This window comes from Struthio camelus, chromosome 23, assembly GCF_040807025.1.
Source record: "Struthio camelus isolate bStrCam1 chromosome 23, bStrCam1.hap1, whole genome shotgun sequence".
Taxonomy (NCBI): domain Eukaryota; kingdom Metazoa; phylum Chordata; class Aves; order Struthioniformes; family Struthionidae; genus Struthio; species Struthio camelus.
The window spans coordinates 10073085-10085136 of NC_090964.1; the positions used below are offsets into that span (position 1 = coordinate 10073085).

Consider the following 12052-nt stretch of genomic DNA (forward strand, 5'->3'; position numbering starts at 1 on the left):
TTCCATGGGGAAGAAAAAGCATACATTCCCAGTTCTGGCAGTTTACTCAAGAAGGGCTTGAGAACAAATAGTGAAATGCTGACTGTAGCTGAATTGCATCAAATACTGTGAGGATCCAAACTCCTCTGTTTCCAGCCCATTTCAATTTAATGAGAGAAAAACTTCAGTGAACAAGCATGCACTTAAAACTTTTTGGAACGTGATAGCCAGTTCCATTTTTTTATTTTAATATCATCTATCTGAGAACTGACTTCAGTTGAACTCCTGGTTATTAGCTGTCATAAGTGTATGTCAAAGTACGCTGCCTCTCCAGCTACTTGGCTTTGGCGCCTTAGTGTCATGGACTTCAGTGGTTTTGAGACAGGTAATACATAGGCGAAAATGTTCTCTGGATCTGGCATGAATCAAATTCAAAATCAAATTTAAAATTGTTATTTACATTTTACCCATATCTTTGTTCCCTGTGCAGATGGTTCCCTGGTATCTGTAAAGTTGCGTGTGTTTAGATATGTCTGCACACCTGAGTTCACTTATTTGCAGAATTCAGTAGCTGGGTCTACAGAGAGCCCCACTCTTACCCATGCAAGATCATTTCAGCCTTTTCTGTTGGAACAAGTTTATGGATAGACATTTCCAATTGCCCATACAGGTCTGCTCTGAACCTGCAGGTTGCATGGCTCATTATTTTCTAACCCTGTGGATTACAAAAGGCCATTGGCTCCAAGGTACTTTAAGGACAGATTTCAGATTCCTTTTGGGTTGAACTTGATCCTCTGGGTTTCTGTGCTGCTTAATAATTTACGTGTCCCAGCTCTGGAATACCTTGCAAACTTCCTAGTCCTCTCCGGCCCCATATCAATAGCTTATCATCTTACGGTCCAAAGATGGAGGTGGCTTGCCAACCGTTCGGAATTCTTTGGATTTGCTTGTGGTTTACTTTGCACACATGTATTGACATATCTTTAAAAGTTTGAATTATTTAGCAGTTGAGCTGTAACTGTGGGTTTTTGAATAATGCTAAGCAATTTTAAGGAAGCACTTGTTAATGGCATGCACATACTTGCTAGCTAATTTACTTCAACTGTAGCATGAGGAATGTGATATACTGAACTGAGCATCTGCAACAATTTTGCACAACTCCTCCTGCTGTTCTTAATGTTATATCACTTTTTAAAATGAGTCCTATTCTATAACAGAGCTATTCTTTTGTAGTTTCAAGGGGACCGTTTCTGTGAGAGAAGGGTAACAAAATTGTGTCCTGTGCAGATGGGTCTGAAGCCTTGGAAAATAGATGAGACTACTTGGTTTCAAATGTTAGATTGGCATCTGAGCCCCTGGTCTTGGTTTTGATTACAGTGTCCTGAACTGCAGAAACAAGTGTTTGCATATCTCAGAGGTATGTGCGTTTTGCAGAGATGTCTCCTTCAGCCATGTCTACTTGATCTTGATGATCATATTTCCCCTTATCTTTCAAGGTTTCAGTTAGGAAATATTCTAATAGTTTAATTGCCGTGTTTTAGAATCCTTACTGTGTAACTTCTCTGATAAATTAGTTTTACAAGTGCAATCTTCAGTTATCTGGCAGTCTCCAGGAAGGTCATTCTTTGTAATGTACGGAAAATCTGGATTACGAATCTCAAAGTGCTATTTTGATGGTCCCAAATTCCAGTTCTGCTACTACCTTGTCTGCTGTTTACCTGGAGAAATGCCCCTTTCAAAAGCAGAAAATGTGACATCGTTTCTCCATAAGGAGTAGCAAATTTAAACCTGCTTGAACAAGTCTCAATATACTTTTTTCTTACCAAAAAAACCCCCACGTTTTTTGGGGGAAGAAGAAAGAGTTAAGGATGCCACTCCCACTGTCTGATCAAGCATGACGAGACTGGTACATCTACATTGCTTAGCTACACGCACGTTTGCTTTGTTTCACCTTCGCCTTCTTGGTGACGGAGTTTGTGTACCAGATCTATAAACGTTGTTAAAAACATTGCCAAGAACTGAGAAAAGGCCAGATGTATGCTCTGCATTGAGGTATTGATCTAGTGAACTAGAGTCTTTATTTTTCTCATAAACCCCAGTTCCTTAGGCTCTCGTAACTCCTCTGCAACTGAGAAAAATAAACTCAAGTCTGATGTCAATCTTTTGGTTATCATAAGAAAACGTGTATTTTTTCAGGTTGCTTCGGGCAGTTCAGGGATTTCTTTAGCCGTAGGATGAGGTGAGACCTCTGTAACATCTCACTCCTTGCGAGGTCCGTTTCAAAGCCTTGTCCGGGGAAGGCCGCGTACGCGCGCGCCGGCCCGTCGCCCAAGCTCAGCTCTAGAGCTGGAGCTCTGTGGTATCCCTCCAGATCATCTTGCCCTCTATGGCTGCAGCGCGCACAGCGTCCCTTCCAGTCCACTTCGCACTGAAGTCAGCCACGTTAACGCGTACTACCACATTCTTTAGCATAGAGGAAAAATCCGTGTGTTCTGTCCGTGCCCCTGGCAGAGCGGACGCAACATGCTAGTAACCCTTACAGCTGCGATTCAGCGTTCTGCTGCATCTTACAAACACGGAAATACTCGCAGTATGTTGAATTCTTAAGCATAACTAAGGCTAGAGATTGGGTTTTTCTGGTACGTTCGGTGAGGGTTTAAAAATAATAGCAGTTCATTTGGAGCTGAGCTAAACGTCCTGAAGTCATTGTAACAACAGAGCTACCCCACTGCGTGCTTTCTATCTTGGAATAAAAGGGGAAAAAAAAACACTTAGGGTCTCTAGCTGTGGATAAATTAACTCCTCTTTGAGGACAAGGGTGGGGGGAAACCCGCCGCTTTCCGCTTGTGACTCAAGGCGGTTTCCCGTCCCAGGGCCGCCGTGAGGAGAACGCGGCCGTTACCCGGCCGTTACCGCCTCCCGCCAACACCCCGTTGCCGAGCAACCGCCCTGCCCGGCGCCTTCCGGCCATTTCCGGCCCCGCCCCCGCGCCCGGAAGCACCACCCCCGGAAGGGCGCGCGGCGCGGCGCGCGGGGGCGGGACTTCCGGCGGACGGGGCGCGCGGGCGCGAGCGGCGGGGCAGAGCGGCCGCGCGAGCCGGGGCTGCTGGCGGCCACGCAACTTCCGCCCCGGGGGCTCCGCTCGCCGCCGCCGCCGCCGCCCAGGGGCCGCTCCGCTCCGCTCCGTTCCGCTCCGCGCGGCCGAGGCGACGCGCCGGGCCGCGGCCTGCGGGACCGGCCGCCGCCCAGCCCAGCCCAGCCCAGCCCAACGCGGCCCGGCCCGGGCGCGGCGCAGCGGCGGAGCCCGCAGCCCCCAGCGGCTGCGCCCAGCTCCATGAATGGAAATCGGCAGCGCAGGTGAGCGGCGGCGGGCGGCGGGACCCCCCCTTCCCCCCCCGGCGGCCTGGCCGCGGCGGAGCCGCCGGGAGCGCGGGCCTCGCCGCCAGCTGAGGCGACGCCGGCGCGGGCTGAGCGCCGCGGGCCTTTTCCCTGGGCGGCCGGTAGTCTGGAGCGTTAATTTTCACCTCGCTGTTTCATAACTAGCGTTCCCCCGGCAGCGAGCGCAGGCCCGCTTGCATAATCTTGTCACCGTGGTGGTATCTCGGGGATGTTGCCTTGAAAACTGCGGTTTTGTCCGCGAAGCGGGTGGTTAGCGGGAGGTGCTCGTTTCTGCATCTTCCCCCAGACAAATGTGGGGCGCTTAACGGTTGCGTAACTGATGGACCCTAAATTTTTTTAAGACTAACTGTAGGTGATCTTGGGAGCGTTGTCATACAGCAGCCAATGCAAGGTCTTTAAAATTTTTGAATTCACTCGTTTAATCCTGTTATGTCATGGGAGGGCATGCTTAGTATTTATAAGCTGCGTATTTAGGAAAGGTATTTTGAGATTTGGAGAAAGAGCTTTTACAACAGTTCATCAAAAGAATTTATGTCCAGTCTGTTAGAGAAATTCAGAGGAGAGTTCTGATTTCAGACTGTGTTTATCAACAGTCTGTGAGAGATAGCCAGATGGAAACTGAGCATCACAAAGTCCTTAGAGTTCTGTTTCTGTTGCCTTCAAGAGGTACTGCCAATAGGGAAAATATGGAAACGATGCTGAAAGCGTCAGTGTAAAACATTCATTTTTCTCTCTTGGTCATCTTGTCCTACTTTGTAATTTATATGGCGTTTTAAATTAATGATGGATTTGACTGGAAAAACTTGCTACCTAAGCTTTGTCCTTGCTTAATGAATTACGTGATGGAATTCAAACCATTTTAGGAAGATGCTGAATTTTAGCAATCTGGTGGAATTCAGATAACACGCTAATAATTTGAATGTGTTAAATACACTGTAACGATATCCTAGTATAATTCTGGTCCCCTAGTGAGATATAGGTTTGCAAGAGCAGCAAATAAACCTTTGTTTAATTTTTCTTCAGCATGCGTGACACCAGTTTACGTTTGTTAGGCTATAACGTGTTAAATATTAGCAACGTGTGCCGTTAGACACTGTTCCTAATGGGCTGAGCCTGCTGAAGCCTTATGTTCAGTGTGGTGGATGTTTCTTTCTGTGTCTTGTATATAATAAGAAAACAGTTGAGTGCTATGCTTAATATCCATGCTCCAGGGAACCTTTGAGCCATCAGATGCCCATATCAATATAGGAGGGCATAAAGAATCCTTAGCAAAGCAAATAGAGATTAAGAGTTCTGTCATATAAGGGAGAAGGACATTGAGAGATGGTGTGTCCTTTCCTGGGCATGAAGGGAAGATGTGGGATAGGATAAGTAGAGCCTCTGACATGAAGGAGGGAACAAAGATAGGGTTGTGGGTATTTCTGGAGTGAGTAAAGGATGAAAGGGGAGCATCCAGGGCATTTTAGGTGAAGCAGTGCTGTAGGGAGCTTCCTGTCTGTGTAATAAGCTTAATCTATGAAATCTAGAAAGTATGCCTCCTCTAGTCTGAATAGTTTTGACAGGTTAAATACAAGAAGTGTGTGAAGCCAGCTGTTCCTGAATGCAAGTTGTGGTGAAACCAAGTAGACTGAGGAATGGTAATAAAACATCCAGACTAGGAAAAGGTGAAACAAAGTAAAAGCAGTTCTCAGTACTGTAATGGTTTGAATTCAGAGTTATGGGTCACAGCTGTATCCAGAAAAGCGCTGAGTAAACTTCCAACAAGGCAGGTATGTTAAAACACAGCTACCGTGGAATTGATGGTGCTCTATGGTATAGTATCTCTTCGTGTGCATTTCTTAAAATGTTCCTACAAAGTTCACTACTTTTGCTGTTAAAGGTATGAAATTGTTTTTTGAATCTAGTGTGGTATGTTTTTAATGAAGCATTATGGATATTTTTTCTGAAGTGACCAGAAGATTAAAAAAAAAAAAAAATTCTATATAAACTTTGGGGAAGTCCTGAGAATTTACTTTTCTGTTTCTGTGTTAAGACTGAAGATTTGGGTGGACCATTAAAAGTTACAGTTTTGTGGGTGGGGTAAAAGAGAGAAGGGGAATGAATCATAAGTGCCTTCAAAAGTTATTCTGCTCAAGAATGCCTGTGATGTGAGTTACAATAGAACTTTTCCACTGTGGAGTTGCAATGGAAGCTATTCGAATCAGAGTAGGAACTTAACAAAACACTTGATCCTCATGACTTTACTTCACTAGTGGTATAGGTAGCAGGTAGGCTATTCCTTGAGTTAACTTCCAGCATATATTTAAAGAAATAACAAGAATATAACGCTCATATGCCTTTTGATGCATATGATGTGCATTTAAACAAACACGCTAATCTAATAGCAGTCTCCACTGAATGTGGCTCTAGCCAATTCCTGCAAAGAGCTGGGAGTCAGCATGTCATTGATGTTTTGGAATGTCACTGGATAGTCTGAAAATTCAGCTGATAGTCTTGAGACTTGTATTGAATTTAGAGTGAGAAGTACCAGCAAGTAGGTTGACATGCCAAGTGATCAGAGATATCTTGATAACTGAAGTCATTTTTCCCTGTCAGACTGAATTAGAATAGATTGTATAGTTGAATTGTCATGTGAAGCATTTACCTGTTAATTAAGGAAAGGTTATAGTTGGACACAAGTCAGTTTTATTCTTCAGTCATAGTTTCATCTCTTATTCTTTGTGCTGTGATGCGTTTTCCTGAAACCGGTGAAATGAGTCATGAACTTATTGCTGCTTTTAATTTTGTTCACATGCAAAACTTGTTATGGATCCTAAGTATATTTTAGTATTATGTTTAAAGAACTCTAGTGTAGTAACTGCTTCAAATAGACTTTATTCTCTGAGATTTCTGATAGCTTGCCTCTAAGTTCAGTAATATGATAGCGTAGCAAAGCTCTTACTGTTTTACTCTTAGATATTCTTCAGCCAGTAAAGTGGAAACAGGGGAACTGCTTGCCTCTTCAATGTGAAACATAAACAGCAGGTAGTTGGGCAATGTGATTCACTTTGTCATAACAGTAGTTCAAAGTTAGTGAATTGTGGGGTGGGAATTACATAATTTTCAAAACACTAAATATGAAACTGGGATGTAAAAATGAGAGAATCAAGAATTGCATACTTTCCTGCAAACTAGTGGCTTTTTAAAGTAAATGCAAGTACGTGTTGGTAAAAGTTTCTCATGGTTGCAAAACACGTGCTATAGCTACACACAACGAAATGGATTGTGTCAGTTTATCTTCTTGAATTTGGCGTGTGGAAATACTTTCAAGGGCAAAGTATTGCCTTGTTTATGTATGGGTTTGTCATGCTCTGTTATTTTCTTCTAGTGTAGTTAGGTATGAACTTTACAAAGTGAATATATAAACGGCTTTTTTGAGCTAAAAGTTTTTTATGCCTAGATTGTTTTTAACAATGATTTAGAATTATTTATGGCCTTATATAATACAGTGGAATGTTTTGTAAGCGTTTCTATAACTTCGTTATTATAGAACTAATTAGCACATTGATATTTACTTGTGGAGTTAGTTGGCTGTCACTGAGGATGGCATCAAAACGTTGGCTTTTGATGAGCCTTAACAGGACTTATTATAATCTGAAAGCTTAAAAAAAATAAAAGAAAAGGCAAAGTCTAAACTGAGAGTAAGAATGTTCAGAAAACGTGGATTGCATTGCTCATAAATAATGTAATGCTACCCAGAGAGGTTGCTGCTACGGAAATAAGACAATTCATGATTTTTGGCATAAGTAAGCAGCTCAGTCATTGAAAGCAACATTTAAATATCTTCCCTATCTATTTTTTTAATCTAGAATTAACTCACAGTAGTGATAGCTTTTTCTTTGAGCTCCATGGACTGGGCCTCTGATCCCAAGCAGAGGCCAGGGGCCCTGCGAAAGGGAATCTTTTTTTTTTCTTTTTTCTTTTTTTTTTCACTCCCTCCTCTCCCCGCCTCTTTGGAGAGCTTTCTCCAGGAGCATAGAGCAAGCTCCAGTCTGAGGAGAGGATCTGCCTTGTGTTCCTGCACCAAAGTTTAATTTTACCTGTGAAGTCCTCTATCATGTTCTTATGACTGGTCAGCTATCTATCCAACTAGAGATTTAAAACTGTTTTCTAAACAGAACTAGAACTCTGAAGTAGTCATCTGTTAATATTTTTAAATTTTATAATACTGAAGCACACAGGAAAGTAGATACATTTTGCTTTCAGCAAAAAATTCTTTCTTCAAAAAAAAGGATCATATAAGGAAATCTGTATTTTCCGTTAGGATCTTACTAGGAACAAGTATTTTGTCTTTGGCTGTAAAATTCTTGTATGCCAAAAGCATCAATTTTCCTTAAAATATTTGAAAGTATTTGCAGGTTTCTGTGCTTGTGTTCTTTCTATTCAGCCTTTATTCTGATTAGGTCTTCGTTTGGTTGCTAGGTAGATTCAAGCCTGTGTTTTGGATGTGCGCCAGATGGGTACTGTGGTTCTAGCTGTATTGCCATAGAAATTGTAGTCAAATTTTGTTTTGTTTAATCCTTTTAATAGCATCTATAATTCCATAGAAGAAAAAAACCCTGATTCAAAGCTCATTTCAACCATTAGAAGCCCTTCCATTTTGATGTGGTATGTAATCTGACTTTAATGGGAATTTTCAAGTTAAGGATCCAAATCTTCCCTGGAAATAGCAGATTTCCAGTTTGAAGTTTTTCAACAGTGGATGCTTCTGTACCCAAAAAATACCAGATAATCATACTTACTTGAAATTAGTTTTATTATCCAAGCCAGGATGCATGTCTTCAATGTTACTCCAAACTTCAACTCTTCGAAGAATCGTATTGGTATGAGGGGCTCTCTCGCTCTCTCTTTTGTAATTAGAATTTTTTTTTTAAATCATATACTTATTCAGTTTTAACTTTTTTCGCTTTTGAGATATTATAGTTTGCTAGTTAAGGCAGCTTTTTTCATTTCCTTGAATGTGGGTTTTGTTGAAACACTGCATTAAGTATGAGCAGGGCTCTTCAAAATGTTCATCTCTCATCAGCAAGCTGAAGGTTTCAGAGCACAAGTTATTTGAAATGTCATCCTGTTCAGTTTCACAGACACAGATAATCATGTTCTGCGCACATTGGACTCGAACAGTAAAGTCCCATATAGGCTAATGGGAATTACCAGTGAAAATCCCCTGTTACAGGCAATGTAGATTCAAGATACCTGTTTGCTTGCAAACACGGCAGCAGGGTATGTAGCAGTCACGGTTTTCATGCACTATTGTGCACATAATTGTCAAATGAAGTAGATGGAACTTTGCTGTTTTAATACTTGCGTATTTTGCTGACGTAAGGGCTTCTGCTGCTACATGTTTATTGAACGTTCACTTTTAAAAGAAGAGAAAAACTTCTTCCAGCATCACTGAAGTATGTTGATAAGTGGCTTCAGCCAATGCTATGGACCTTAATTTATAATTCAATATACGTTTAGATCCTGAAGATGCTTCCCTCCCCACCCCCCCCCATTGTGTTCTTACCAATTTAAAGGCTTAGTTAAATATTTTCTCCTCAGTCTTTTCCTGTATAATTTCTAATGAGTAACTGTATGTTCAGAAGCTAAAAGTTCTTAAGTGGCCTATGTTGAATCTTCTTGAAACTTCTCTCTTGCTATGTAAAAGCCTTCCAAGAAACCATTTGTAGCTTCAAGTTCAACGAGTGTCTGCATACGCTGTTGTTCTGTTTTCTAAATTAGATGATGCCAAACGAGCAACGTTTGGTACTTTCTTCTATCCTTACCAGTTTTATGAATTGCTGAGTGTTCTTGGAGCCTAAACATACTTGATTTATTTTTTTCTTAGACTTTTAGGAACATACTAGATATATGTAAATATTTGATGCTTTAATGTCAGAGTAGCAGTAGTTTTGTAAATGCAAACAACTCCACTTGTTTTCTCCTTGTAAAACTTCTATTTTGGGCAACTAAACCACGCAGAACTTTTTTTGTCGTCTTTTAGAGGCATTGAGAGAGCGTTCCTTTATCCGCTGTTGAGCCGGGGCATGCTGCAATGATGGTTTTGCAAAGATTTTTAAAACTTCTAACTGCTTTGTTTTTCCTATGATTAAATAATATTAAAGAATAGTTCTGCCAATCATAGTCATTCTGTACTATGTAGAATAACACTACTTTAATATTTTTGGTTATGTTTCTTTCCTTTGGCTTGACACAGGCCTGAGGCATGAGGTTGAGTCACTGGTATGATATGGGAACAGTAGCAGTCCTCTAAGAGCGTTGTTTGTTACTTGTGTTTTATTGGGTTTTGAGTCAGAGGTTTTAAGTCGGTGACACAGAGTTTCACAGCGTACAATCTGGCAGCGCAGAATATTTTGAAAGCAGACTATTCTGAGTGGATGGTAGTGTATTTGGGCAGTGGTAGCAGAATGAAATGGCAACACACTCCTGTTTTTAATTGATTTGTCTACAGGGAACCTGTATATAGCAGAAAGTGATAGCAAACGCAATGAACTTTAAAAAAAAAAAAAATCCTGAATAATGTGTAGACCTTTGCTTCTTATTCAGTTAATTGACCACTTTTACTTCATTTCTTTGATGCCAAAGTCTGAGGTTCTAACTTATTCCAGTGGGAGCTGTTTCCTGAGGTGCTGTGCGTGGTGCAGCTAAACAAATGAAGCTAAGGAAAGCATTTGTCTGATTAGCTGGTATTTTCTTCTTGTTTTGCTCACCGCTGTTTTCCAAGGAGCGGAGCTTGGAGGTCCACTTACGTACTTGGCTTTGGGTACAGCATTTCATTTATGACCCAGGATTTTAAAGTGCGCTCTGCCTAATATTAGTAACTAAATAACATTTCTCTGGTTTCAGGTTTTTGCTCCCATGCAGCTGAATGCTAGGATTTTGTTAAGCAGAGGGGTAAACAATGGGGTAGCATTGCCTTCCTCAGCCCCAGCAGCCCCTGGGTGGATAGAAGTCTAATGTCTACAAGTTTAAAGCAGTTGCTTGCTCAGTGAAAAAGCTTACCGTAGTAAAATTTTCAGAGGTGATGGTCACAAAGATTTCAGCCACGCTGTATTTCTTTGCTCCTTGTTAATGTTATCTTAATTTCAGTGGTTTTGTTCTCATTTCCTACGAATATGAACTATATATAAACTACGGCATGTATGTTCTTGTAACATTAAAATAAGCTATTGAGTCGTTTGTCACTCAAATGTTTAATAGTAACTTTTTACATATGCTTATATTCCTAAAATATATCTGGAGTAAATTGTAGAGCTGCTTTTACTCGTCTCATAGTATTAAAATGAAGAAAAAATTGAAGAGAACAGATGCTTGGAACAAGTTTTGCATAAGCATAGTCTGTGAGGGTGTTTTAAATGATGCTTCTTGTTTTATGTTTTGTTTTATTTTGTGGCTTGAAGCCAACCCAAATCAGAATTTTTCGGTATGTTTCTGAGTGGAGCCAGACAAATGTTATAACAGAACTTAGCTTTTATGTTCACCTGTTCTGAGTACGTGGTTTCCCTCAAGAAAATACATTTTTTTCCAGGAATGGCAATTAATCAAAAGGCAAATTAGACATATTTTACCAGCGCTTGACATTTTAACGCTTCTATGAAAATGAGTGGGCAGGATTTGCTATCTACGTCACTGAGTAGGAGGAGAGGGGAGAGTTTTTAACTAACTTAATCGAATGCTCTGTAAATCATGACATTTGTATGGTGACCAATGAAATGCTGAAATCTTCAACTTGGGCTACAAAGCTTGTTTTTTATTTCTTGTCTGGAATGAGATATTTTAAGTGGAGATACTAGTAGGAATTACTGAAAATGGACCGTGTTTATTACTGCGTGTTTGGCTCTTTGTGAGGCATAAGTAACAGAGATCTCTTCCTGAGAATTCTCTTCTGAATGATAAGCAAATTCAAAGGGTAACCAAGAAAACCTCAGCCGTGACTGGAGCATATATTACTAGGTAGACATTTTTAGCAGACTTCTGGAATAAGAGATGAGTATTTCAGATTTTGCTCGTTTCTCTGAGCAGCTATGGGTATTATTTTCCTCTAATTTGTTAGTAATCAAGAGTTACACAATTCTTAAATCTCTTAATTTGCATCTTTTCTCTCCTGGCCAGTGAACTTTATCAGTGCAGTTACATTGAACGGTTTTACTCTTCAGCTGTTTTCAGTCAGCGAAGCTCAAGTATAATCTGTCTTCCGAGACTGTGCCCTTAATGGGAATGAAATTAAGAATTTCCATTTATCGGCAAGCAAAATACCTAAGTCCAGAGCTACATCAATAATTTTTTTTCTACTGCAACATTGAAATTACTAGGAAGTTCAATACAGACTTGTATAACTTTTCGATATTTTTAATGGCAGACTTTCCATAACAGTAAACTGTTACAAGAAAATGCACTAATTTTTCTTGGGTTGTTTAGAAAAGTCCTGATTTTAGTCATGCTAATCACAGTAGCTGAAACACATCAATAAGAAAACAAAGTAGATGTGAGTGGAGGTGCATGGAGAAAAAGGAGGCGATTGTTAGCCTGGGGTTTAATGGGTTAGCGTGCTGTTTAATATTTGCAGTTGGAATATAGCTAACCTTCCCTTCTTCCAATGTGTTAGCGCTGGTGCCCATCTAATATTGTTGAC

At 40.8% G+C, this 12052-nt stretch overlaps 1 protein-coding gene across 4 annotated transcripts in view; it reads left to right on the forward strand.

Moving 5' to 3' along the window:
- Nucleotides 1-12052, forward strand: part of AGO3 (argonaute RISC catalytic component 3) — a 44983-nt gene that overhangs the window by 3841 nt on the left and 29090 nt on the right. The window contains exon 1 of one of the 4 annotated variants that reach the window (XM_068917070.1): nucleotides 3201-3336. The exons of the other annotated variants lie outside the window; for them this stretch is intronic. Within the exon in view, the coding sequence (XP_068773171.1) occupies nucleotides 3318-3336 (19 nt within the window). The 5' untranslated portion in view covers nucleotides 3201-3317. Of the gene's footprint in view, nucleotides 1-3200; nucleotides 3337-12052 lie in introns of those variants that run through there. 4 annotated transcript variants of the gene reach the window in all.